The sequence below is a fragment of the Podarcis liolepis genome, assembly GCF_965112155.1.
Source record: "Podarcis liolepis genome assembly, chromosome: 3".
Classification (NCBI taxonomy): Eukaryota; Metazoa; Chordata; class Lepidosauria; order Squamata; family Lacertidae; genus Podarcis; species Podarcis liolepis.
In genome coordinates this window covers 16,943,463-16,970,095 of record NC_139557.1, presented here as the reverse complement: position 1 = coordinate 16,970,095, position 26,633 = coordinate 16,943,463, and the positions used below count along the sequence as shown (strand labels likewise).

The 26,633-nt window shown below is 42.0% G+C and overlaps 1 protein-coding gene and 2 long non-coding RNA genes across 4 annotated transcripts in view; 2 read left to right on the top strand and 1 right to left on the bottom strand.

Moving 5' to 3' along the window:
* Nucleotides 1–381: 381 nt before the first annotated feature.
* BTBD3 (BTB domain containing 3) lies at nt 382–26,609 on the bottom strand. 2 transcript variants are annotated; one of them, XM_083495629.1, is made up of 5 exons: nt 26,474–26,609; nt 13,808–14,075; nt 13,170–13,260; nt 12,296–12,414; nt 382–7,492 (listed from the first exon to the last, which is right to left on the bottom strand). In XM_083495629.1, the coding sequence occupies exons 2-5, from the start codon at nt 13,948–13,950 to the stop codon at nt 6,460–6,462; spliced, it is 1,386 nt and encodes a 461-aa protein (XP_083351755.1). In that variant the 5' UTR covers nt 13,951–14,075; nt 26,474–26,609; the 3' UTR covers nt 382–6,459. The 2 variants fall into 2 exon arrangements, with proteins under 2 accessions (XP_083351755.1, XP_083351754.1); XM_083495628.1 differs by lacking the exon at nt 26,474–26,609 and having other exon boundaries at nt 6,209–7,492; nt 13,808–14,473.
* On the top strand, nt 13,961–23,208 carry LOC310703513. Its single transcript, XR_014524209.1, has 3 exons — nt 13,961–17,118; nt 17,200–18,104; nt 18,182–23,208. It is a non-coding gene; the product is annotated as an uncharacterized lncRNA (long non-coding RNA).
* The window catches only part of LOC310703438, a 57,170-nt gene continuing 53,753 nt past the window's right edge, over nt 23,217–26,633 (top strand). Inside the window, exon 1 of the long non-coding RNA XR_014524113.1 lies at nt 23,217–26,297. This is a non-coding gene — a long non-coding RNA (uncharacterized lncRNA). The remainder of the gene's footprint in view (nt 26,298–26,633) is intronic.

Below are 26,633 nucleotides of genomic sequence, written 5' to 3'. Positions count from 1 at the left end.
TCAGTATTGTCTTCATTGACCGTCAGAAGCTTTCCAGGGTTTCGGACAGGGTTCTCTCCCAGCCCTACCTGCAGAAAAATGAACCTGGGATCTTTCCCATGTTCTTCCCACTGAGGTACCAAATTGGCCCAACTCAAGTTGGATCTTGCCCAGTTGAATTCCACCTTTTGTAGTATTTACATTTCTCAAGAGTTCGAACCCACCACTCCTTCCTATCTCCTTTGCTTCGGCTTTAGCATTTTAACAAAATACTGATCAACCCATTTGTTGTTCTTCCTCAAGATGGAACTTATTAGGTACATCAAGACTTTCTGATGCCCAAAGTCCAACAAGTAATACTGCAAATTTATTAAGGTTTCAGAAGCACACCAGGAAACAGTGTAAGAACCAGTTCAATTTTTATTTGCCTTTTAAATGTGATTATACACATTCATGTGTCTACTAAAATTCTGCACTGTTACATTAAAGATACAGTACGATAACATTCAACTTGAGGTACTTCATATTTATATATATATATCTGTCCTTCATAAATAATGCCATCGGTTGCTATAGTCAAGCACTGCTCCAAGCACAACTAGACGCAGCTGTCTTTGAAATAACAGAGTTTTAATATTTAAAAAAATCAGTGCAATAAGTACTGTAGAAATTAGAACATTTACTTAAATACTATGTCAGATATGCTTAAAGTATATTACACCACAAATCCAGTTAACAGCTTCCCTTCCCCCTTCCAGCTCGCCATGCAACAAGATGTTAGGCGTAATTTAAACAGCATCTATAATATTTTCTCACATCTCAGGCTCTGTTCTGTTCCAGATAAATATGTCTGGTGCTTTAGAAGAATAAACCAAAATATTCAGGAATTCATACATTTAGGATATTGACTTTCTATTTAAGGGTACAAAGCTCTCATTTGGAAACAATTCTACGGACATCCCCTGCTTCCAGTCAATTGATGCTGGCAGCCTTATAGTTCAATCCACAAACCATTTAAGGCAACATACATTGATTAGAATGAATCCAACCTAACATGGGTAGATACAGAAAACAGGATTGACTCAATGCCATTTGGGTAAAGCCTTTCATTGATAGTGGTGGTATGATCACCAGCAGATACTTTTAAATAGCACTATTAAAATATGAATCCCAATAATAGAATTAGTGTTAATGTTAACAGATACCCTTAGCAGCAGTTGTGGGGCACTTTATGCATTTAAGAGACAAATGCATAGTTCCCCTGCATGCAAGGACCTTGTATGCACAGAGATGTGCCTCTGTGCATGTACAGAGATTCCTCACTGCATACCCTTGTTTATGTAAGAGAACATTAAAGTCCACACACAGCCATTTGTGCATTTCAGAGATGCTGAATGACGACCCTGTAATTGTTTTTTTTTTATTTGGCATATTTCATTGGGCATTCTCTTCTATTCGTTCTAAAAGTGATGTAGGTCCGCAGGCAAAAAGCACTTTTGTTAATCAGCAGTGGGGGAAAACTCAACCTACAGAGTCAGACCGGTGCATCTAGCTTAATAGTATACACTGACTGGCAGCAACTTTAGTTTCAGATGGTATGTGTGTGCATTTCTCAGGTGCTGTAGATTGAACCCAGAGGCTCTTGTATGCAATCTACTGTGCTCTAACCCCCTGCCCCATTCAAGAAAGTAACCAGAAGCCTTAGGACCATGATTTCTGCTAGTGCATTGGGACTTTCCAATGTGCTCTCCCCAAATCTTCTCCAGGGGTTTGGGAGCATCCTCAGAATGGCATGCTGAGGAAGGGGAGATAGCTCTGTCAAGCAAGCAGAAAGGTTTGTGCTGATGGAACAACAGCCTTAGTTCTACTTTGAATACAACACCATGGAGAATACAACACCATTCAACCAAATGCAGTACCACGCATTACTTTCTATCTGGGGATGGTTTGCACGCGCAAGACTCTTTACCAGGTTGCTCCCTGGAGAGTAACAACTGACCAGGAACTAGATCCAACGTGGACAATTCTGAAAGGTACAAAAACCTCCTTCATAAAATTGCTAGTTGCCTGGTTAAAGTGCCACTTTAGGTAGCAGATTTCATTTGGCTGAATTTTCTGGTGTTATCTACAGAATCAACTCTGAAATCCTCAGCTTCTGCAGAACACTCGGAAAATGCGGACTTCCCCATTCTTTGTGTGTTCCCTCCTTATCAATATATTAGAATTCTGACTTTTCATTTTGATCCCATTTATACTTTTCTTAGTCATACATCTGAGCAGCCTCCCCAAGGAGGTGCTCCTGCCCCTATCGCTACTCACTTTTAGATGAGCAGCAAAGGCAATTTTATTACAGCAAGCTTTTGCAGCGTATGTTCATTTTTCACCCTCCCCCTGCCAGATTATCCTATAGTTTTTAGACCTTTTTATTGCTTTGCCATTTTCCTCATATTTTTGTTCTTTTTTGTGCATTCTTTTTATTTTGATTACAAGCTGCATTGAATATGCCTTACAAGGCATGGTTCAGATGCTGACAATAAAAATAATTCATACTAGAAGTGGCCCAAGTTTAATATGAATTTTAAAGCCATTTTACCTGAAAACTGCCAAAAGTAGTGCAATGCACACTTTAAATTCTACTGTCTAAAGCTGTAATTCTGTGCATGCTTATCTGGAAGCAAGACCCACTGAACTCAATGAGATTTACTTCTGAGTAGATGTGCACAGGAGTGCATTGTGAGGCATGTAAAATAATGTGCACCAAGCAGAATACAAACACCCAATCGTGTTGGAAGCATAACATAGTTCTCTCCTGTATACCTAATCTAAAAGCAGGGAAGGGTGCTTTCGTGAAAGCTGTGAAAGTATTTAGCTCTCATGGTTGCAGAGATAATTTTTAAACACCTCTGCAGTATGTGCCTTGAATGCAAATCAGTTTCAAAATATGCTTTAAAATATTGTCCATACTAAGACAAATTTAATACTAATTAAACTCTGAACTCATCTCTCTTTTTTCAAGGAACACATGGGGAAGGTCCAGGCCTCTTGATCAGCTCAAGTGACACAGTTGCAGAAGACACATGCTAACTTTTATGCAGCAAGCTATGCCTCCCTTATCTTAAGAGTAAACCAATATATTGCTGAATTTTTATATTGGTTTAAGACATGCATTTTTTGTATCTGACAGCACACCTCTTTGACATTACCCTTGTACAGTAAAGGAGATGGTGCACCAAAATGTACCATCAAAAAAGGATTGCAATTTACCACTGCAAACTGGTTTAAGAACTGCTCATAATGGTAGGCAAATGATACTCACTTCTGCTTTCAGGTTCAAACTGAATAAGCGCCTGTCGCTTTGACAAACAAGGGAAGGGGGACAGAAAGACGCCCCTTTTCAGGGGAGGTTGAGCTATGCATTCCATTCCAAAATCAGGGGCCACCTAACCTAGCCCTCTTTCTCCCCAGCACTACACCCTACTAAACCCAGTTACTTCCCCCCATGGAAGTGAATGGCAAGACATTCACGCTTAAGGGAAATATAAAGTGCTACACTCGGATACCATTCTGGACCTCTTGACAGCCATCTGTTTCAGTGGGGCATTAAGTAAAAGCAGCAGTGTACATATGCCATCTAGAGGCCAAGAGGGCACAGGGCATCAAAAACCCCACATGACCCTAGTCTGGAAACTGGCTTTTATAGGATTGCTAATAGGGGAAACAGCACTACTTGCTCAAACCATGCAATTCCGTTGTGACTCTTATTTGAGGTTCGTGAAAAAGCATGGGGAAGCATCTGCAGCAGCCCCTCCCCCTCTCCCAGCACATTATGCACAAATTATTCATTCTCATTTCTATCCTGCCCTTCCTTGATGTCCTGCCACCAATTTCATCCTCACAGCATCAGTGTGAGGAAAGTTAGGCTGAGAGACTGGCCTAAGTGCACCCGGGGAATTTTGTGACTGAGCAGGGCTTTAACCTGGTTCTCCCTGGGTGTAAGATCAATGCGCCAGCCACAATGGTTCTTGAGGATACATCTGATGTACATCAGGTACATCTGATCAGGAAGCAACCCCAATACAACATGAGAGCATTTATATGCTTCTGTTTTACATCATACCGTTTGAAATAATTAAAAAGGCAATAATAACATTTTCCCTTAAAGAATAGCCTCTGTGTTTTCCTTTATACTATACACATCTGAGAAAACACTGCATTTGAAGGCTGGATTTTCTCATGCCCAGTCCACCATATTTTAGATTCCTAATGGCACTTAAAAGACTACTAGAAGCCAGGATTCCAGCAGGTTAAAATATTCAGAGCAAGCACACGAAAAGATAATGTACCATATTGGTGGGTGGAGAGGTGGGAGAAACATTTATATAGTATATCAGTGTGTAGATTTAGTGTTGGGGAGGTACACTCCGACCTTAAACAATGTAGCAGGAAGCATTCATGCTTACTTTACTGAATAAATCATATCCTTAATTTAAAGCAAGGGGAGTTGAAAATCAGCTTGGGAGTACCACTGTAAGCAACTTTCAAGCAGAGACAAGTGTTGCCTACTTGAAAATGTGCCTTTTATTATTTCATGAACATGAAATTGCTCTGTATCATTCAGTTATGCTTATTTCCTTTCATTTTTACTACCACCCAGCCTGCAGCCCTTTCCTGCCAAGAACACAGATGGTTCTACAGGAAGCCTGACAACCAATTTAAAATAAGAGAGGAAAAAAATGCTTCTGGTCAATGAAAAACTGAACTTCAGATCTGAATGAAGATCAAATTAAAACGGGGGAAATCTAAGTCACAAATGTCCCCTTTTCAGAAAATGCTGGCAGTTACGAATTTCATTACAATTACACAAAAATCAAAACTTCCTATAAAATGAACATATACATGTTTTAGAGATGCGTCTTAACAGGCGTTCTATGTAGTGTGGTAATGAATGCTACTCAAAGCAACCATTTACAGCTGTGCTAAAAAGCAGCTCTAAGAAGAAAAACTACAAACAGCATCCATGCCAGCCATGTTACTATCTGATCCCAGACACAGTACGTAGTTAGGGGGATTCTGAAAGCCAAGAAATCTGGGCATCTTTTTTAAAAAAATCACAGATCTGGGGCATCTTTAAAAAGCAAACATGTGGGTGAATATTTAAGTACAACTGCATTTTGTCCAACCTACTATTTGGATACTGACCCAGTCTTTGAAACCTACTTGCTTCTTGCTTCTATCAATTTATCTGTCACATTAGTCAATTTGTGAACTATCCATAGCAATTGAAGGTAATATAATACTACAAAAATTGCTATTATTATTATTATTATTTTACCCAGGTGGTAAAAGTAACCCCATGCCAAAAAGTTTTCAACTGCCTTTGGAAAAACAAAAAAATAGTCACTAGGGATTTGCTCCTTTTCTACGGATCAGAAAATTGTGGGAAAGGGACTGGACCAATAAAGCAGTTACAGATAGGTAGCCGTGTTGGTCTGCCATAGTCAAAATAAAAAAATTCCTTCCAGTAGCACCTTAAAGACCAACTAAGTTAGTTCTTGGTATGAGCTTTCGTGTGCATGCACACTTCTTCAGATGCACACGAAAGCTCATACCAAGAACTAACTTAGTTGGTCTTTAAGGTGCTACTGGAAGGAATTTTTTTATTTGGACCAATAAAGGGTGACTACAAAGGCTTATTAAATGGGGAAATGCTTTATTAAAAAGAAATGGGTCATTGAGGCACTGCCATGGTGAAAACACCATTCATTTCAATGCACTGGATGGATAAGCAGGGGTTGTTTTGTGTCTCAGGAGAAGATTGGGAGAATGGTGTTGAAGAAAGTAAGAATCTACTGTGCATAACCCACTTTGCTCCTTAAGGAGACTTACTTTCATTTGTAGACATACTCAATGCACCAGTTCATCCCAGTGGTCCATCTCAATTAACACAACTTCCCAACATCTGATTAGCACATGCAGGAAGACCAAACTTGTCTTTAGCAAAACTGATTTTGTGTGAATTGGTGGTGTTGCTGCCAAATCAGCCTCCAGTGGAAGTGTGAGGGGGTGTCCGTTAAAACAAACAGTGAGATGTTTGAAAAGCCTATGGCATGAAGGAAACAAAAATAAGTAAGTCAAAAGAACAGGAGAAAGTAGCAAGTTAAAAGGGTAGGTGGGAAACAGAATGGAGAAGAACATCTATTTCCTTTCTTTCACAAAAAAGGCCATCTCATTTGTAGTAAGGCTGTGAAACTCTTGACTTTTATAATTTGCTCATTTGCTTGTTCCTGGGAGCTCCCAGTAAAAAGAATTTTACACTTAGGCTACAAAAGTACAGCAAGCATTCAGCTGTTCACTGCATTCAGGAACATATTACCTGTACTGATCACATATCTGCAGACAGCAAGGTAAGTATCAAACAGGTCTGGACCAGACATATACACCATAGAACAGCGCTCTCCATGTTGTGGAACCCATCTTCTTTCAGGCATAAAAGATAAGTTCTGGAATCTGCCCCCCCTGAACCCCAGTGCCATTGGTACTGTCTGAAGAACACTGGAACTGCACAGTTACTTTGCCACACTGAACTTCTGTCATCCCTTCCTGTCCAAAATAGCTGAGTTCATTTCCATCCAAAATCACACTAGCTGTGTAAAAGGTATCTGGCTCGATCTGCACGGGGTACTCAAACCACACTGGGAAAGTGTTGCTAGATCCGTCAGAGAAGTACTTGCTCAAGTTTTGCCCTAGGATAACACCTTGCCGTTTGAGTTCAATCTTGGCACTGTATTCGGCCGATCCACAGCTGGAGCCATAGAGCCCGAAGCCAGCAATGAATACTCTCTTGTCAACAGCAAACTGTATGCTGTCACAACGGCCCCTGTAGCGCCACTGGTTGCTGCGGTAGGCACAAGACTGGAAGCGGTGGCAGCGTTGCGGGACAAGGCCTTTCCGGGCATTGCTCACAAACTGCAGCTCTGGCTTTTTGGCAGCTGTGTACCAAAGGAAGATATCGTTTGTTTCATTGAGGGTCAGGATGCCGGACTGAGCAGCACCATTTGCAAAGTCATCAAGCGCCATCGTAGGGATGCGGATGAGATAGAGGGCCTTCCCAAGGACTTTGCGCTTGTTTTCTATGCTGGCAGGTAGCTCTTGGCGTTGACACTCTACTTCGGCCCAACTGAGAGCAGCTTCAAAAACCACAATTTCTTTGGCATTCAGGGTCTCCCTCTGGAGGATGCTTTCGAGTGTTTGAAAATCAATGTCACAGAACCCTTCCGATTTCAAAGCCAGCTCGGCCTGGGCATCAATCACTTCCCAGCAGCGCTCAGTCAGGTCTGGTTCCTCAAATAAGCAGCTCTGGGAGAGCAGTACACAAGCGTTTTTTGCACTCAGACTCGTCTCTAGGAAGTTAACACATGCGCGGGCAAGATGAGGAACGATGTACTTCTTGGCAGCGTAAAGAGTTGCCAGAACTGTATCCGCAGCCAAGTCAATTTCATCACAATATATGTATCTGCAATAAAAGACACGCATGTAATACTGTTAACAAAACAGATGGACGTTTTTCAAGAACACTAGTAGTGAAAGACACATGTATGATAAAACGCTAATATAGCTGTTCAGGAATTATTTGCAACAAATGCTTAATTTGTTGATTTGTACCTACCTTTTGTTAAGCTCATCAAAACCTCAATATGGGTGACTTTTTAAGATGATGACAAAATCTGCAAATGCTCAGGAAGCAATGTTTCATATAGGCTTTTTTCATTCCGCAGCAGTGCAATGCACTGCAACGGAAGTTGCCTTGATGAACAAGTGTGCCCTTAACTGGCAGCCCCATGAATCAATCAACTTAAGCTTTAGCTCATTATAGTGTAAAGTTGACAACCAATTAAATTTGGCGCATGGTGAAATATAATGGACTTGCATTTCAGGAAAAAATGTCAATAACTCTGCTCATGACAGACAAAAAGCACTTCTTCACAGAACATGCAATTAATATACAACCGTACCTTGGAAGTCGAACGGAATCTGTTCCGGACGTCCGTTCGACTTCCAGAATGTTTGGAAACCAAAGCGTGGCTTCTGATCAGCCACTGAAGCCCCGTTGGACGTTCAGCTTCCAAAAATAGTCCGCAAACCGGAACACTCACTTCCGGGTTTGCAGCATTCAGGAGCCAAAATGTTTGAAAACTAATCTGTTCGAAAATGAATGTACAAATGTACTGAATTCGCCAACATAACGTGGTAATTACCACTGGCTTAGGTAGCCAGTAAAAGAGCAGACATATTTATGGAATATCGCTCTCTCTGAAATGCTTATTCACTATGACTAGTTAAATTGATTATTCAGGTTCAATGGCTGTGTCTCTCTGGATACCAGCTGCAGACAATGGAGGGGCTGCTTGTGGGCTTCACCAGGGACTGACCATTGTTGGAAAGGATGGTGGTCAACTAGATGGACACCCTCATCCTATCATCTACAGAGGTCTTATTTTCCTTGTTTCTGACAACTGACATTGCAATCGGATCACTCAAGGGAAGTGATCAAAGTACTCCAGAGAACATCTTCCACAATCCATTCCACATAAGATTACAGGGCAGATTGTAGGGTGCCTGCAATAGATTGTTTGGGGATCTAGCTGGGTTCTGAAGCCAAACTCTTTCAGGTTGGGATAGCCCCCCTAAGAAGCTGATAGGCTGTCTCCCAAGTGAACTCACAGCATACTCCAAAAATGCACATCCACCCTTAGCTTCTCCTGCCTATCCTCCTCCAGCTCCCAAGCACAATGAAGAAGAAACGGAGGCATTACTCGAGCACACAAACAAGGCAAAGGTACTTCTCCTTCAATCTGGCTTCAGTTTTGCATACTGCATGCAATTCATGCTGAACATTCAACCTGACCATGATGAAAATAGTTTAGAGCAGCCATAAATATATGACTTGCAGATCACAATGGGAAACCTAGTAATTTCTAGCAAAGTTAATTATTTGGAGGGAGGGAAGTAGCACAAACTGGTTTTGATCTGGCACTGGGGCAAGGGAAGGAGGATGAAGGTAGTCATGACATTGTTTAAAAGCCATTTGTTGCTGGGGGTGGCGGCAGAATATTTTGAACTATATTTGTGAAGCTTTGGTGTCAATTTCACTTAAGCTTGTTTAAAAGATTTGTGTTTACTTCTTTTGATTTTCCCTATGGGGCACTAGCTGCTCATTTACAAGGCAACCATAATCTCTCTTGGATGCACAATGTTTTAACACGTACTTCTAGCCCTTGGGATTTTCAGTGTCAGAAAGAATACAGCATAGAAGACAGCACTTAGGGATGTTAAATATCTAACTTGCACAGCTATTATAAACAGTAGCAACAGGCTAATTTACCTGTGGTCTTTTTAAAATGAAACTTTTATTATCACAATGAAATTGCTTTGGGGATTTTTGGTGGATTAAAAGCAACTGTCAGACAAAAGCTCTGACTGTTTAAGTGACACTTACCATACATAGAAATGATAACTAATACTTTAAGTAAAATGCATATTTTCCTTTTATGTTCAGGGCAAATGTGCACATCACCAGTGTAGAGGTTTTATGCATTCAAAACATGAGATATAGAAACCAAGTAGGTTTTAACGCCACATATTTTAACATATTGTACACATATTAGAAACCAGGGGCCTAATAATTTTTCTATTAAAATAATTTTAATCCTACTCTTCAACAGAAAAGTGTCTCACAGAGTAGCTTACAAATATCAGTAAGATATGCTTTAAGCCACTTTACAGATTTACCTTTTGCTGTACCTTGCCTAGATGTGGTTAAATGTGTCTTTAATGGGCCAGTTTTCAACACTGCAAATAACACCAGGCAGTTTGGGGTAAATCTCCCCAGCTGCAGTCCCAAGGAAAATCCCTCCTCCACCCTGGTTTTGGAGATTTCCCCTACAAAACAAATACCAGCCTCAGAAGAGGGACCTTCCTCAGGACTGTTATCAGGAGATGAAAGAGTTAAACATCTTGTATAGTTTGGTCATGAACTAGGACAATAAAGTACACCTAAGCCTACTCTAACAGCCATATTTTTCTTTAATTGCGAAAATGTCTGGCTCCTAATTTTAGAGATGCTTTTAAAAAATTGCCGCAGAAAGATAATAAACTGGTTATCACCATAAGAAAAAATCAAGAATGGAGATAACAGTGACCTGGTTTGCACTCTTCCCTTCTTTCTTCTCTCCTGGCACACCTTAGCTATGGATAGTGAAAACATGGTATTTCCATTGTGATGTTTCCACTGCTACCCTATTTTGACAGGGGAGAGTCCAGCTCAGTGTAAATGTTGAGTATTAAACATGTTTTCATTAGGATGAATCCACTCGTCTTACTCTTAAATCTGTGTTTCCAGAACTGTGCACACCAAGAGTACAATCAAGTGCACAGCAGAACACACACAAGCATCTACTGAAATCAAAGGCCTATTGAAATCAAAGGTTGTGAAGTGCCCTTAAACCTGTATTAGACTGTGCTCTGTTTGAGTATGCCTCCTAGTGCCTGCATTTAGGAAGATATAAACTCTTTCCACTGGAGAGCGGCATCAAGCAGTAAATCCTTTTTTTCTGGCACGGTAAGATTCAACCGAAGATCCCATATCTACCTAAGGCACTGCTGGTATTTTTAACCTGAACATATCATACTATTCACCTGACAACATCCCATTTGCATCAGGACGTAACACCTATATTTAAATACTGCAACCTTCGCAGTTTGACAGATCTAGCCACAAATGACGACACAACTGCGTCTTGCCGGTTCCTACGTGTCATCTCCTTTCTTTGAAGCTCTTCACACATTCGTGTGCTGACTAACCACAGCTACAAGCAGCAAAAGCACCCTAAGGAAAAGTTAGAAAGTGCCCTTCACAGTCGCCAAGGCAATCCAGACCAGAGACTAATATTTAGCAGTTACATGGTCAGGCAAAGCTTGCAGGGGGATTCAATGGCACAGCGAAAGGACTTTTATAATATATAAGCACACATATAAAACAGTAACAGACGACACAGAGAAAAACGATTATTTTTTAATAAGAAATGCTAGATGTTTCCAAATACACATTCCAAATTAAATCCTGAGTTAATGGGCAATCATTACTTCCCACTTGTCATGCAAGAAAAACAAGCTGGATGGAGGGAGAAATCACCCACCCCCAAATGCATGTCCTTTCTTCAGTTCAAGTTTAAAATGCAGAAACAGCATTTAAGAAAATACTATTATTTTTAACATTTGAAAATTCATCCTGCCTGTAAGAAAACGTTATCATCGGTGACTGCATTTCAGAAGTTTACAGTATCATCAGAAGCTGCGCTTACCAGGAATAAAAAGGAATTGTGTCGTTAGAAAAAGGGGTAGCACAAACAAATGCAGACCTGGTTCACCTGTAATGCTAAGCCAACTCATGGTTTATTGGGAATGAGGAAACGCGTGAGATCTCAGAGTGAAGATTGTGTCCCATGGTTCGTCTTGCACCAGACAAACCACCCGCTGCAACCAAGGTTTGTTCTTGGTTTGCCATGCATTGTATCTCAGAAGTGAGTCAAACTGTGACCCTGGATCGTGGAAGGAAGACTAAGCCAAACCATGGCTTAGCCCCAGGAAGCATGACAGCAGCAAGACTGAGATAGGATTGTTGAGGCTGTGATCTTCACTCTGGAGACTTGCATGCTTGCTCAGATGTGCTAAGCCATGGTTTGGCTTGGTGTTGCATCTAAAACGGGCAACAGTATATTAGTAGTTTGGAATCTTTCCTTTTCACCCTGTTTTAAAGCTCTTCCTTATTATATTCAATTCTTTATAAAGTATATGAAAAAGCAGCTTGACCAACGTGACCTGCTGACTAAATAAATATGCAGGAGATGGAGGCAGGGAAGGGAAGTGAGGGATTATTATTAATAAAATAACAACAACAACAACAATACCCCACCCATCTAGCTGGGTTTCCCCGGCCACTCTGAGCGGCTTGCAGCATATCTAAAAACATAAAACATGAAGCGTTAAAAACCTCCCGATACAGGGCTGCCTTCAGATGTCTTCTAAAATTTGTTTAATTCTTTATCTCTTTGATATCTGAAGGAAGGGAGGGATAAATAAAATATTCATTTTTAAAAGTCCTATAATTAACACACAACTACAGACACCGTATCCATAAGCTAATTGACTGCGTTTGCACATCAATTCTTTCTTTATGACAATGCCTAACTTTTTAACTGTGGCATTACTAGATCAAGTACAAACAAATTCACTTCCAGCAATGAAGAAGGATGCTTACTTCAGCATAGCGAGGAAAGCAGCAGGCTCCACATCTGGTATACGGATTTCATCTTTGTCCTCAGCAAGCTCTCCATAAAACATTGCATGGAATACAGAGCTTCCAACAGCTAAGACATACTGTTCAAAAAGGGAAATATTATTTCATGCTTTAGAACAAAATTCATCGCCAACAGAAAAGCAGAAATGTAGCAGCGCCACAGTGAGCATTAAGAATGAAGCCATGAAGGCAATCAACAGTAATGAGAGAGCATGGCATGGCTTCACTTTGCACTCTAAATTTTTAAAGCAAAACTCACTAAGGGAATCCTGGAGAAACCCCATCCACAACCCTTAAACAGACTGCTATTCTAATACATTGCTATCCCCACTAGGAGGCAGTGTGTTGCAGTGTTTCAGAGTGTTATATCTGGAGGCCTGAGATCAAATTCCCACTTATGGGGTGACTTTGGACCAGCCGCTGTCTCAGCATAACCTACTTCACAGGGTTGTTGTGAGTTTTTAAAAGGAGGGCAGATTGGTGGAAGGATAGGATAATAATGTCATAAATCAGTAAAAAAAGATTTTGGAGGGGGTAATATTGTACTGCACAGTTGAGGAACATGATGAACTACAACTCCCATGCCCAACGGCTAGCATGGCTGGGAAGTGTGGTCCAGAAACAGACACAGATTTTCCCAACCTTGTATTACAGTAGCAAAGATATTTAACTGGAGGGGAAACTGCTAAAGCATTTCACCAGGCAAAGATGCTTAAAAGCTTCCATAATTATGTCAGTTCCAGTACCCAAGCCTCCCACACTAAGTTACAATGGCAACGGTTGATGTTCCCCTTGCTTTTCCCATGTCAGATCTAGTAATGCAGCTGTTGCTTACTTTGTGTCCTGGCAACCGCTGGGTCCCACCTGGTGGACCAACCACAAAATGAACATCTGCCATCAAGTCATTGTTGAACATTACTGCATTTCTACAAACAGAGGCAATAAGTTATTTTAGGGTTTCAGCATCCCATACATGCAATTCAGCTCCTTAAAATGTTACAATCTTTCAAGAGCAACCAAGAAAACACACAAACACAAAGAGAGAAAGAAAACAGTCCTTTTGAAAAAAGCAGAACAGATTTTAAATGACTTTAACAATCATTAAATGTACCAAGGTATGGCCTTTTTTAATTAAAAAAAAAGTATGACACTGCAAGAAAAACTTAGCAAGAACTTTTGTAAAACTAAAAAGGCTAAACTGTGTGATCAAATATGAAGATTAATACGGCGTGAATGTGCCTTCATGAGAGAAGAATACCTAAGAGGTTAAATCAAGGCAGCTTGCATGCAAAAATATTCTTCATTATCAGGAGAAAAAATAACAACTGCACAAGGGGAAAGTAAAAGCATTTCCCCTTCTTTGAGCGCTGCCTAACGGGAAGGCATGCTGTTCGAAAAGAGGGCACACATCTCACTGCAGACTGCCACTGAACTGAAAAGCACAATTAAGAAGCCATTTCCCAACTTGCTTACCTTTCTCGGATGGTGGGGTACAGTCCTTGCCAGTTTGGAGCTGGGATGATGTTGTTGTTATTGATGTTTTGCTGGTGGTATTGCTGGACAGCAGTGGTGTTACTGTTCGCTGGCTTCTTTCGGGGGAAAATATCAGCAGCCATCTTCTTCTTCTTTTTAGTCTTCAAGGTAATGATTTCATAGCAAACTGGAGGTAACTTGCTGCTGCTGCCACCACTGCTACTGCTTGCCTTCTTGGAGCTTTTCTTGGACCTGTTCTTAACTGTCTCTGGAAGCATCAAGAAGAAGGTGAGACATTTCATGTTCTTTCCCTTGTCATCTACCATGAGTATCCTTGTCTGTGTAATCAGATAGCCTAACTACGTAGAACAGAGGCAAGCAGAAGGTACCGAACACCGAGCTGCAAGGCTGAGATTGTGTGCTTCTTTTTCCAGCAAGGCAAGGTGACCTTTTTTCCAGTATGCTGAATTAAGATATTAGCTTTTTAAGTTTGATCCAGTACTTGATCTGTCAAACTCCTCCCCATCATGACTCCCAGCTTCATTTGCTTGCGAGAGAGCTTTGTTGTGTGGCAAAACAAAGTAGGAGAGCAAGATATGCTGCTGCTGCTTGCTTGTCAGCTGGCGCGAGTTGTGTGTTGAATGGATCTGAGTGCAGGAGGTGTTAGAGCCCTGCAGATGGAGTCAGACAAGCAGCGTTCTGAGCCAATAGCTGAAGTCACAAAGAGCGATTGGACCAGCAGCACAGCGACACAGTGTGCATATAGCTCTAATATTAAAGAGCCGGTGGCTGCACTCTCATTTAATGATCGGTTTAAGTAGAAAGGCAAACCGTTCGCACAAAGTAAATGATACAAATGTGTGTGTTTTCTATTGGTCCTTGGCTAATAATTTCCCCTTGAAGCCATACCAATTTTCAAACAGGAACATCATTTTAAAGAACCCAAGAAAATAAAAATGATTGTGCCTCACCACCACCAACAAAATCCTGAGAAACGTTTGCAAGCAAGGCAAAAAGGGAAGTGAACAATATACTGCATTTTTCCCTGTAAATTATTTCCCGTTATAACTGCAAATGTTAAATTGGATAAATTTAGTATCCAAATTAAAGCAGATTAACTTGCAGCATAAAAATGGACTGATACGGTTTAACAGTCGCTCTCCAGTGCAGTTTATACTCTGGAGCTTAATGAATAGAGATGAGGTCACCACATTAGCTTTTAACTCACTACGTTTCCTGAGAACATAACAGTCCTTGATAGACATCCCAAATCACTAAGCAAAGGCTAATTAGGCCAAATTACACCACTGGTGATTGCACAGTTACAGCAAAACTTCCATGTGTACAAGAAATATACAATATCAAATTAGACATGAATTTAAATTGTTTAAAGAGAGAGAGACTTCTTGCATTTGAAAGGGTCTAAACTGAAGTAATTATGGTTTACTGTGTTGGCATGTTGCTTAATGCATCCCACCAATTGGATGTGTTGCAAGTACAGGATCTGGTGTTAGCCCCCTCCCTGGCATAAAGGTGCAGCTCACCCCTTCCTTTAGAGCTTGGATCCAACTCTGCTTCCTGTATTAATACATGTACAGCTCCCCTCCCTCAAAGCAGAGTGAGTTGGGTGAGTAGGGAGGGGTATTGCAAGCACTTTGCACTGTACCCAAAGGGCTGGCAGGTTTCAAGCTTGCAGGTTCTACTTTTATTTGCTAAATGTTTTTTGCTTTTTGCTTTTTAAACCAAAGCACCAAGGTGCACCAGCCAGAGCTAGGAGACAGGGGAAAAAATAATTTGGAGGGGCCGGCAAACACTGAGAATTAAGGAAGAGCGTGCCTCTGAGCGTATTTGCTGAATGTTCCCCCCCCCCCCATTATAAAAACTGAGCTTACAGTTCTTTTGCACAAAAAACATTTATACAGATTCTTCCACAAAAGCATTCTTAATTTCAGCAACCCTAGTGAATTATTTCTAAGACATTAATTATTTGCTTTTGTTGACCACGAAAAGTCAGAAACCCACACTCATCCACAGCAGACCTTCTAGAAATCTACCAGAAGACCCCCAATCTACCTTCTGCTCCTCCTGGGCTAGAGCATTCCTCTCTCGGCACAAGGCTGTGTTGGCAAATTTTTGAAATAAGGGTTCACTGAGTGGTATAGTACCAAGCTGGCATCTCACTTTCAAAACATGTTGTTCATAATACACCATCAGCATCACACAAAAAATTAGAAGTTAAAAAGCAAATCACTTTGGGGTACCAGAAACAAAACGTCAACCAGGTTTCAAAACTAACCCCTCTTTCTAGAAGCCTGCATCTCAAGAGTTGCCAGTTTGTTTCTGGTTAAACGTGAGCATTTCTGAAAACGGGTCAATGATGCAAAAAGGTGCCTGATAATAGAATAATCTGAATGTGATAGCTTGCAATCATCATACAGAGGTGCACAACTACAGTGGGGTATAAATTCCAGACACAGAAGAAGCTGTACAAGTTGCACCATATCCTATCTGCCATCCTACCTACTAGCTGTAATTACGTGATTAAAAGTTGCCTGCAAATATTTAGCCTACAGTCTTGATCTGCCTAGCGCATGCATTACGAACATGGTGCCTGCACTTGCAAGATCCCAGTCCTTTCTCTGTTCCACCTCCCACAGAATTAAGCTTGAAATAAACATTTTTATTGTAGCCAATAGCAGGCTTCTTTGACACCTTCCTGCAATGCAGGGAGCGATTTCAGGTGTGTAGGGTGTGTGTGTGTGTTACACCTGGGAATGGAGAGCTAACACTTTTCAAGCCAAATTGCTGACAGAGGGGAGTGTGTGACGGCAGTGCATGGGTAACTGCGCTAGCTGTGTCAGTGTGGTGGCCACATCCATTTTTCTGGTTTGCAAATGTGCCCTTGGTCTCCAAAAGGCTGGAGCCCTTTGCAGGTGCACCACAGAGGCCAAAATGCCACACAGATTAGCAATGGGTAAGCAGTCCCACTCCGTCGCCAGAGTTGCCCTGAAAATATTACCATTACTCAGCAGTGCCTTATGTACAACGCGAATAGTGCTGTGTCATACTACCATAATTCAAATCTTACGTCCTGCTGGTGCAGGAGCACATGCTGAATGCCCCCCATCCTTGCAATTTTAGGGAAAGTGCTTTGTATTACAGGGGTGTGTGGATTTTAAGTAGGTTGGGCCTAAGTTCAAAGTTCTAAATATCTGGCAACATCCCTGAGCTCCTAAAAGAATTAATGCATCAAATACTAAATCTGATTATGGGAGAGAGGAAGGAAACTTAACACTAGAAAGAATTCACTGGTTTGGGGGATCATAGAATCATAGAATCATAGGGTTGGAAGAGACCACAAGGGCCATCGAGTCCAACCCCCTGCCAAGCAGGAAACGGGATGCCCCATTTAAGACCCTACATGTGTTTGGTTTGGTTTGGTTTGGGAAGAGGGGAGACTTCAATTAACTTCAAGCCAAAGAGAGAGTTAATTTAAGATGGATTCAAAAAGGATCTGGTACTATACCATGGAGGGCAAAATACATGGTTTGGAGGGTGAAAGGCTTGCAGAGAATGGATCTCTGATAAAAATGACAACTAAAAGAACAGCCAAATGGCTTTTAGCTACAGTTCCACTCCCACAGACCATGTTCCATATTTATTATTTATTTTATTTCTATATCACCCTTCATCTGAGGATCACAATATAAACAAAATATCTAGCCCATAAAATATTTTTCTTAGCCTTATATGGGTAGGCAGTCATAGCTAGATTTTCTTAGCACAAGCAAGGGTGATGCATCAGTGGATGGTTTTGTTCAATCCAGAAATGTGTAATTATGTGTTATTAAACTGTTATATCTATCTATAGATATAAATATAGATATACAGATATAGATATAGTAAGGGTTGTCATGTCTTAAAATATTTACAAGTATTCCAATACAATAATTTTCTTGTAAAGCTTTGAATATGCTTGAATATATGTTTTGAATGAAAAGTGCACTTTATTTTTTTCCCTTTTCAAATATTTCAGTTCAACTAATCTGGACTACTGTATTTTTGTCCCAGTTATTCATACAGCATATGTAATTTGTTTACTAACTCTTAAGGCATACATGCTAAAGGAGATCTCCACTGGTAAGGGCAAAGGGGGGAAATCACTTTTTCTTTTTACAGGAAAGCCCACACTGCTATAAGCCCAGTATATGATTGCCAGGAGCTTTCTGGGATTCCTTAGGTAGAAAGTCTTTCTCAGTTTAACTGTCTAGGGAATTCTGCCCCAACCACAAAATAAGTCATAGAATCATAGAATCATAGAGTTGGAAGAGACCACAAGGGCCATCGAGTCCAACCCCCTGCCAAGCAGGAAAGTCTAATTAAGCCATTTGTCTGCGGTAGCATTTGGTTCCCTCTGTTCAGATTGACTTCCTCTTAGGCATCACTGTTCTTTTTTTAATTTGATCCTCATTCTGCTTCCTTCCTTTCCTGTATGTTCAGGCCTTCCCTAGCAACAGTGCCCTCCTATAGGAATACCCACGTCACAGTTGGAAAAACTAAAGTGTCACAAAGATGGAACCCTTCAGGACTGAAATTGCCTATAGGACTAATTAGTGTACAGTCATTTTGTTCCACCAGACAGATTTAAATGGAATGGAATAATATTTTAAGTTTCCCTGCTACGCTGTATGATTTTACCAGTATGGCAATACTTATTTTCCCACTGTGCATTTGACAAAATTACCAAGAAACGTTTAGAGTGCTAGCTATGCATAATTTGCTTCTTGACAATACAATTAAGGGGGAAACACCATGATTAATCTCGGAAACAAATACAGAGAAGTGCAGGTTTAGCCCTATATAACTCTATAATGGTTATTTTCATTAAGTACTTTAAAAAAGAAATAGCCATCTGTTTCATTTAGTCAAACAACAATGGAATTGTAATTTTCCGAATCATACAACCTTACACTAGTTAACATACTCAGCGAATGTATTCATTCCCATATATTTCATTAGAAGATGTTGTTGTCAATAGAAAGACTGAACAGTATTCACATACCATATAGCAACGATAAACCTGAACGGAAACATTAAGCACTGATCACCATGTTATCAATATTTACCTATAAATCCAAACCTCAAGTCAAAGCAAGCTATCAACAAATTCAACAGTGAAGTCAAGGTGGCTACAAAGCACCTAAAACGTAATCCTGAGAGCTAGGGTTAGATTTAGGATGGAGAACCTGGGTTCAAATTCACACTTGGTCATGAAATTCACTTGGAGAAAATAACAAATATCTACAAAATGGTGTCATCATCAGACCATAGTACACAGTCCCTCCCATTATTCTTGTTACCAATTAAGACAATAGTCCACTGCCATTTTAAGATGAATCCCAAATGCATGTAACAGCCAAATCCTGTTGTGGGAGAGAAGAGGACACATTTATTCACTAAGAAGTAAACCCCATTGAACCCTGTGGGACTTAATGACAGTAGATACACTTAAGACTATGCTACAAGTTTTGCCTACACTATGCTTAAGTTGCAGATTAATGTTGATTTGGCACAAATGCTACTCATTTGCCCTATATTGATTTAATAGACATAATCTTGTGGTATTAATGACTGACTCCATTAAATCTTTAATTTCAGGGTATAACATGCTCTTTGATTAATTGGTGGGGCTGACAACAACAGAACCTAGCAGCAGCCACCCATCATGTCAAAATGGTGAAAAGCAGCGTACCCCCACTGGTTCTGCTATTTGGCTTCACCTCTTGCTATTTTCGTACCACTGAGTCATTATAAGAACTCTGTAATTTAATAATTGGTGCCTGAGTTTGCTTAGTTTCCTCTTCCCTCCTTATCCCCTTTTCATTTTATGTTGTGTCTTTTAGACTGTAAGAGTACAGGTCGGGAATTTCTTGTTTTTCGTGATTTTATATAAGCTGCTATGGGAGTTTTTGGGCAGAAAACTTTGGTAGATATTGCTTTAAATAAATAAATAAATAAATAAAGGAACTTATTGATTTTAAGGAGCAACTTCAGATGTGATTCATCAGAATGTCCCTATCCATTTGGATATAAAACTCGTCTTCTCGTGATCTACAACTGTTTCTTGTGGAAGCCATTACTGTTATTAAGCTTATAAGAAGCAAAGGGCTACTCACTTTATATTTTTCAAAGGACTGCTATGCTATCACTTGTCTTCTTGAATGTCTGGGAAATACAACCAGGCCTTGATAGATACAGATTAAAAATATTTCATCTGTGAATATGCAGGGTAGCTGGTTATTATTTTTTCAGAAAACTCCTCCCTTTATCATTTTCAGGTCTGCCTGATCCACAGTTCACTTAAACTAACAGCCCTTGGATTGGGGGGGGGGGGGGCAAATCTCGCACATAATATATCTTTTGCAGTAAAGCCACCAACCTACTAAAACAAAGATTTCCTTCTAACAGCAATAGCCAGTTTGCCAGAGCAGGCAGTTGCAAACCAAAGTTCATGCCACTACTTTCAAATATGGATCTTCCTACGATACAGAGACAGTTTTGAGACATTTTAACGTTTCACTCAGGTGTGTTCAAGCATCCTTGCAAACACTGAAACCATGGGTGCGAGCAGGAGTCACATACAAGCCTCATTCCTAGTGTCACCAGGCACGCTGGCTCCTGTTCAGATCTTGGTGCAACTACCACAAAGGTTTGAAGGAAGTTTTGAACTGCACTCTGCTATCAGGAACCATGGTAAGAAAGGGCTCCAAATCAAGGGGAGTTTCCTAAGTGGGTTTATAGCAAAATGCACTTTAGATTCCCCTTCTAATCACACAAAGGTCTAAACAGGAGTCCACACATCTGGGAACATTGAGGGCAGGGCTTGCATGTGTGAACATTCACATTCTCAAGTGAAACCCTGAACAACCCTAAATATCTAAATTCTTCTGTCGGGTGAAGAAACATTTAAACACGGTATTTCTTTGAGCAATGACTAATAACTTGCTACGGAGCTGGCACTGTTACAGGTCCCGCATCATACACATTCTGCAGCTGTAAGGTATTTTAGTGTGGCAGCACCTACACTTTGGAACAGCACTCTCCCACTGTTGCTCCCCTGAAGAAATTAAGGCTTGGTATCATATAAATATTTAAATGAATTTAACCGACCAGTTTATAACGCTGGTTTATACTTTGAACTCTTATACAAGCAAGGAGTGGGGTTATGTCAACGACAGAAAATAAACCACACCCTGGTAATTACAAAAACAGCCCAAGAGTTCAGAACTAAATTGATTACATAGAATCTGGAAGCAGGGAACAACTGGAAGAAGAAAACAATGTAAACTGTTAGCAACACAGAACAGTGTTCTGCCAGATGCAAGGAACATAACTTGCAATGCTGTTTTAGGTCTATAGCTGTACCCTTTGATTTCTGTGATAAGCCTGGGAAAGATTCAGAAACAGGCGATCAAAATGATCAAAGGGGTGCAGCAACTTCTCAACAAAAAAAGTTTAAAACATTTGGGTCTTACTTAGTTTTGAGGGGAAATGTGTACTGCTGGGGCGGGGCATGATAGGGGTGTATAAAATTATGCAGGGTGTCCCATCCACTTCGTCACAGAAAATAAAATTACTATCAATTTTCTCCTCCTCTCATAACACTAGAGCCAGGAGCTGGCCAACAAAGCTGCTGGAAGTTTGAGGACAGACAACTACTAATCATGATGGCTGTGTATGGGTATCTGAGGTACTATGCCTCTGAATAAGGTAAGGTAAAAAGGGATAGGACCTCTGGACTGTTACATACACTCAAAGGCAACTATGGGGTTGCGGTGCTCATCTCGCCTCAGGCCAAGGGAGCCGGCATTTGTCCACAGACAGCTTTCCGGGTCATGTAGCCAGCATGACTAAACCGCTTCTGGTGTAATGGAACACTTGACGGAAACCAGAGCGCACAGAAACGCTGTTTACCTTCCTGCCACAGCGGTACCTATTTATCTACTTGCACCAGTGTGCTTTCGAACTGCTAGGTTGCAGGAGCTGGGACAGAGCAATAGGAGCTCACCCCATCACAGGTATTCGAACTGCCAACCTTCTGATCGGCAAGCTCAAGTGGCTCAGTGGTTTAGACCACAGCGCCACCCGTGTCCCAAACCATTTAATATCACTTGCTGGGAACTGAAAGTAGGGAGAGTGCCCTTGCACTCATGTCTTGCTTATGGGCTTCCCAGGGGCATCACATTCACCACTGTGGGGACAAGATTCTGGCCTAGATGCATCTTTGGTTTGATCTAGCAGGGCTTTTCTTATGTTCCTAAGTTTGAATATGTGAACATCCGCTAAATAAATAAATCTTTTGGATGCAGAGATTAAATACTGCCCTAGTTCATTGTAAGTTGCTTTTCAATTTTACCAGGCACCACGGACCTAGCTTTAAAATGCCACGAGCGATGCAAATGTACCAGTTGGACTCCTTTAACATGCAGGTGAAAGCCTTTGCTTCATATTAACTTCATAATTTCAGGAAATTAGCAAGATTCCAATTTGCATAAATCTTCCCCATTTGTGGATGTTTTGTTCTGACTGAATGCTCTCAAAGCACGATGAATATCAAGCAGAATTTTCATTTGAAAAACTAGATTTGTAAAATATAGATCTATTATTGAATTTTTTAATATTTTAGTCATAATCTGCCTATTAATTCATTTATGAGCCAATATTTTTACTGCAATTCTTTGCCTACCTCTTTCCATTTTAAAAGTGTGTACTCCATATTCATGGCTTAGCAAGGAACAATGTGTTTGGTTTTCTTAACACCCTCTGTTTCCAAATGAATAGTCCCCCCCACACACCAGTAAGAGACAGCTCTCTGGGAGTAAGAAACAAACTATTTATTAATACAATCTATATGACAAGCAGAGAGCTGTGTACACAGTTTAATCACTGGTGGGACCTATAAGGAAGTGGTGACATGACTGGCAGAACAATAAATACGTATTTAGTCAAGGCCTTGTTAAGCTCTTTTGGCTGCTACATACACATTACTTCTGCATTATTCTTTATTATCAACATAAATAATAATAATGTAGCATAAATCTTTAGAATCCTACTTTAAGAACCATAAACATGCCAGTGCATGAATTCAATCCATGTGTCTCTTACAACTGATGGGAAAACAAGCTGGTGGAGGAACAAAAGATGCTGGAAGTTTCTCAAGGTGTCTTGGATTTGCCAAGCTGCTTCCTATAGACATGAGTATCCAAGGGCCAACCAGATACCTAGATTTCAGATTTCTAACACCAGGCTCAAGACTGGAGGAGGGAGGGTTCTCTAATGTGGCTGACTATCTGATGACTTCCTGCTCTTTCAAACACTTCCCTGAGATATAAATGCATGCACGCCCAACAAAAGAAACCCACTAATATGCAAGGTTATGCTGTAATCCCCTCTGGGGAAAAGAAAGGCACTCATAATAAAGATGCAATCCAATACCCACTTACTTTGGATTTAGCCCCACTAAATGCAATGGTACTTACTTCCAAGGAGACTGAGGTAGGATTGCACTGCAAGTTACTTAAATTGGAAAACTGCACCACATCCCTTTCATGTTTACTGCCCTAGTGACTAGCACTGTACCAACCATCCAAAGATTTCGAGGCAGCATTGAAAACACTGAGAACTTTTTTCAGAAGTTGTTCTCACTGGTTTTTTCACTTGAACAACAGCTCAAACATATCATTCATGTGTGTGTGTGTGTGTTTATATTTTAAGATATAATTGACTGCTATTTCAAGAACTTGAATAATGCCAATTTGGTTTAAGAACATGGATGAATTTCATATCCTCCACCATAAAAAGATATACTGCTTCTCAATAGTGGGGCATGGCCTATTCCAAGCTGGGGAAGTGGGTTCTCTGCAAAAATGCTCAGGGCCCCCTCCACCTTTCCCCAGTGGGAAAACATCCCTGCCACACTGCCCAGAGGGAGACGCAAAGCATTTAAAGGCAACAGCTGCCACCACTGCTTGCTCACCTGAATAAACAACAGAGGCAGTTGCAGGAAGCAGAAGCTGTCACCTCTGCACTCTCTCTCTTTAGGAGGTACAGCAGTTAGGTCTGTGCATCGTAGACTTAGGTCTTCTCCACCCAGAAGCAAAGAGCAAATAGGCAGAAACTGCAGTTGCACCTTCTCTTTGAACTCCCTATGCTGCTTACACGCCTTAGTGGGCAACGCAGCAGTGAAGAAACCTGGAAGAAGAATCCACTGCCCTTGTTCACTTTCTATCTCTGGGTGATAAAGTCCTTGGGATTATCTGCCACATCAACCAGAAGAAGATAGCCAGTGTATGGAGGCAGCTGACAAAGCAGCAGAGGCAATACAGTGGTACCTCTGGATGCGATGGGATCTGTTCCGGAGCCCCGTTCACACCCTAAAGTGAACGCAACCCGTGTCTGCGTGTGTGCAGGTCGTGATTTGCTGCGTCTGCGAATGATGTCATTTTGAGCGCCTGCGTATGCGGCGAAACCCGAAAACTCTCAACCCAAAGCTACTTTAACCCAAGGTATGACTGTAGCTGCTGCCATCACAGCAATGTGGTTAGTTGTGTTGTGCCAGTCAGAAACAGAATAATAACAATAATTTTATTATTTATACCCCAACCATCTGGGCAGCTCCCAACAGAACACTAAAAACAGAATAAAATTACAACCATTAAAAACTTCCCTAAACAGGGCTGCCTTCAGATGTCTTCTAACGTCAGATAGTTGTTTATTTCCTTGACATCTAATGGGATGTTCCACAGGGCGGGCACCACTACCGAGAAGGCCCTCTGCCTGGTTCCCTGTAACCTCACTTCTCACGGTGAGGGAACCTCCAGAAGGCCCTCAGTGCTGGAGCTCAGTGTCCAGGCAGAACAACGGGGGTGGAAACGCTCCTTCAGGAGCAACAGAAAGCAACTGAGAGGCAGAAGTGACCCTAAGAACATAAACAGAGCCCTGCTGGACCAAGCCAATGGCCCATCTAGTCTAGCATCCTGTTTTCACAGTGGCCAACCAGATGCCTGTAGAAAACAAAGCCCAATACACCACATGGCGCAAGGGGACACGCCAAGCTCCCTGCTACCATTGCTCCCTGTGAGCAGCAGGTACCTTTGCTCCCCTGCCTCTAAGGCAAGGGGCTGTCCTGGGCCCAATCCCCAGCACTCCAGAGGGAGACGATGCGGGAGAAGAAGGCAGACAAGCAGAGATGGCTCCTGCTTTGACCTGCCACATGCCCACCTGCTTTGCGAAGGAAGTGCTGTCATCGCTGTCTCTACCTTAAATGCCACCGCACACAGGAGGGAGCCCAAATCTCCAAAGAGGATCCCCTTTCCATTCCCAGAAGGCTGCTACTTCTCAATGGCAGTTAGTGAGTGCTGCAGGGGTTTCTGCAGTGCCAACCCCCAGGACCTCCCCTGCAGAGCTGCTGCCAGCCAGCATATACAAAAGTTAGATGGGCCAATGCTTAAATGTCTTACAAGGCAAGTTCCTACCAGTGGTAAATCATCGCTTCTAAAGTTATAGTACATTTAGCAACATATGCATATAAATCCCTTAATTTTAAGTATTATTATTATTAAGTAGCATGTCAAGGAGAAAGCTGCAGCCTTTGCCTTTCTCAGACTAGCTGCACACACAGTGACCGATCTCTAACTGGTCCAAGTTTTAACTGGCAAAAACCTTCCTCCAGGCAAGAGAACAAAAAGCCCTGCAAACAAAAAAGTTTGGGTGCCAAGCTAAACCATTCATTTTCAATCAGCAGATAGGAAGGGGAAGGTTGTAATCTAGCCTTCACCCCATAGAGCTTTCTGCTTGTGAGAAATTGTGTGTGCGCATGTGCGTGTCTACAAATCCTATGCATACCTGCCTACGAAGTACCACTGAATGCAATGGGACTTGGCTTCCTACTTGCAGGAAATTGTGTGTGCATGGCTGCAATCCTATATGCCTGGGGGATGAAGTCCCACTGAACTGAACGGAGCTTGCTTCTGAGCAGACAACCCCAGCTTTCTACTTGCAAGAAATTACATCTGTGTGTCTGCAAAACCTATGCATACCTGCCCAGGAAGTCCCACTGAATGCAACCGGCCTTGGCTTCCTACTTGCAAGAAATTGTGCATGTATGGCTGCAATCTTTTTTTCCCGGGGGAGGAAGTCCCACCGAACTGAATGGGACTTGCTTCTGAGCAGGCATCCCCAGGATTGCAGAGAGGGACGAGGGTGGGGAAAGTAGAGAGTTATCTCATCACTCGGGATCCCCACCTGCGGCCTGAGGTCGATCGGATTGGTCTTGAGGAGGAAAAACTAGGCCAAAACCTTTAAAAAAGAAGCAGTACAGCAAAGGGGGGTGGAAGAGAATAATAATAAGTGCCAAGGGAGAGGGAGGGATATCCCCATCGCACCCGAACTGCGGAAGGCCAGGCCCGTCTCATCCCAGCCCCCACCCGAGGTAGGACCCAGCGCCTCTCGCTTGCCCCGCTGCTAAGCCAGCTCCCCTGCCGCCCCAGACCCGCCATTCCCCGGCGGCCAGGGCCGGGCCTCTCTTCCCGCCGCACCGGGGCCTTCCCGAGGGAGGGCCTGCAGGGCGACGGAGGGAGAAGCCGAGCCCAGGCCCGGACCACCTACCATCGCTGCCTCCTCTATCCGTCGCGGGCGGCGGCGGCGCAGTGGCTGAGGCGGGTCGCCTCCCCCTGAAGCTGAGGAGGAGACGGCCGGGTAAGGGACGGCGGGGCCGGGCCGCGGGAGCGCGCCCGCCGCCCCACGTGCGCGCGCCCGCCGTTTGGTG

Excerpts from the sequence above, each read along its gene's own strand:
- BTBD3 (XM_083495628.1), bottom strand. The coding sequence starts at position 14,133 with ATGGTAGATGACAAGGGAAAGAACATGAAATGTCTCACCTTCTTCTTG. Across the intron at positions 12,415-13,169 it reads AGCGGTTGCCAGGACACAAA|TATGTCTTAGCTGTTGGAAG; the intron begins GTAAGCAACAGC and ends CTTTTTGAACAG. Across the intron at positions 7,493-12,295 it reads GCTTTCCTCGCTATGCTGAA|ATACATATATTGTGATGAAA; the intron begins GTAAGCATCCTT and ends CTTTTATTGCAG.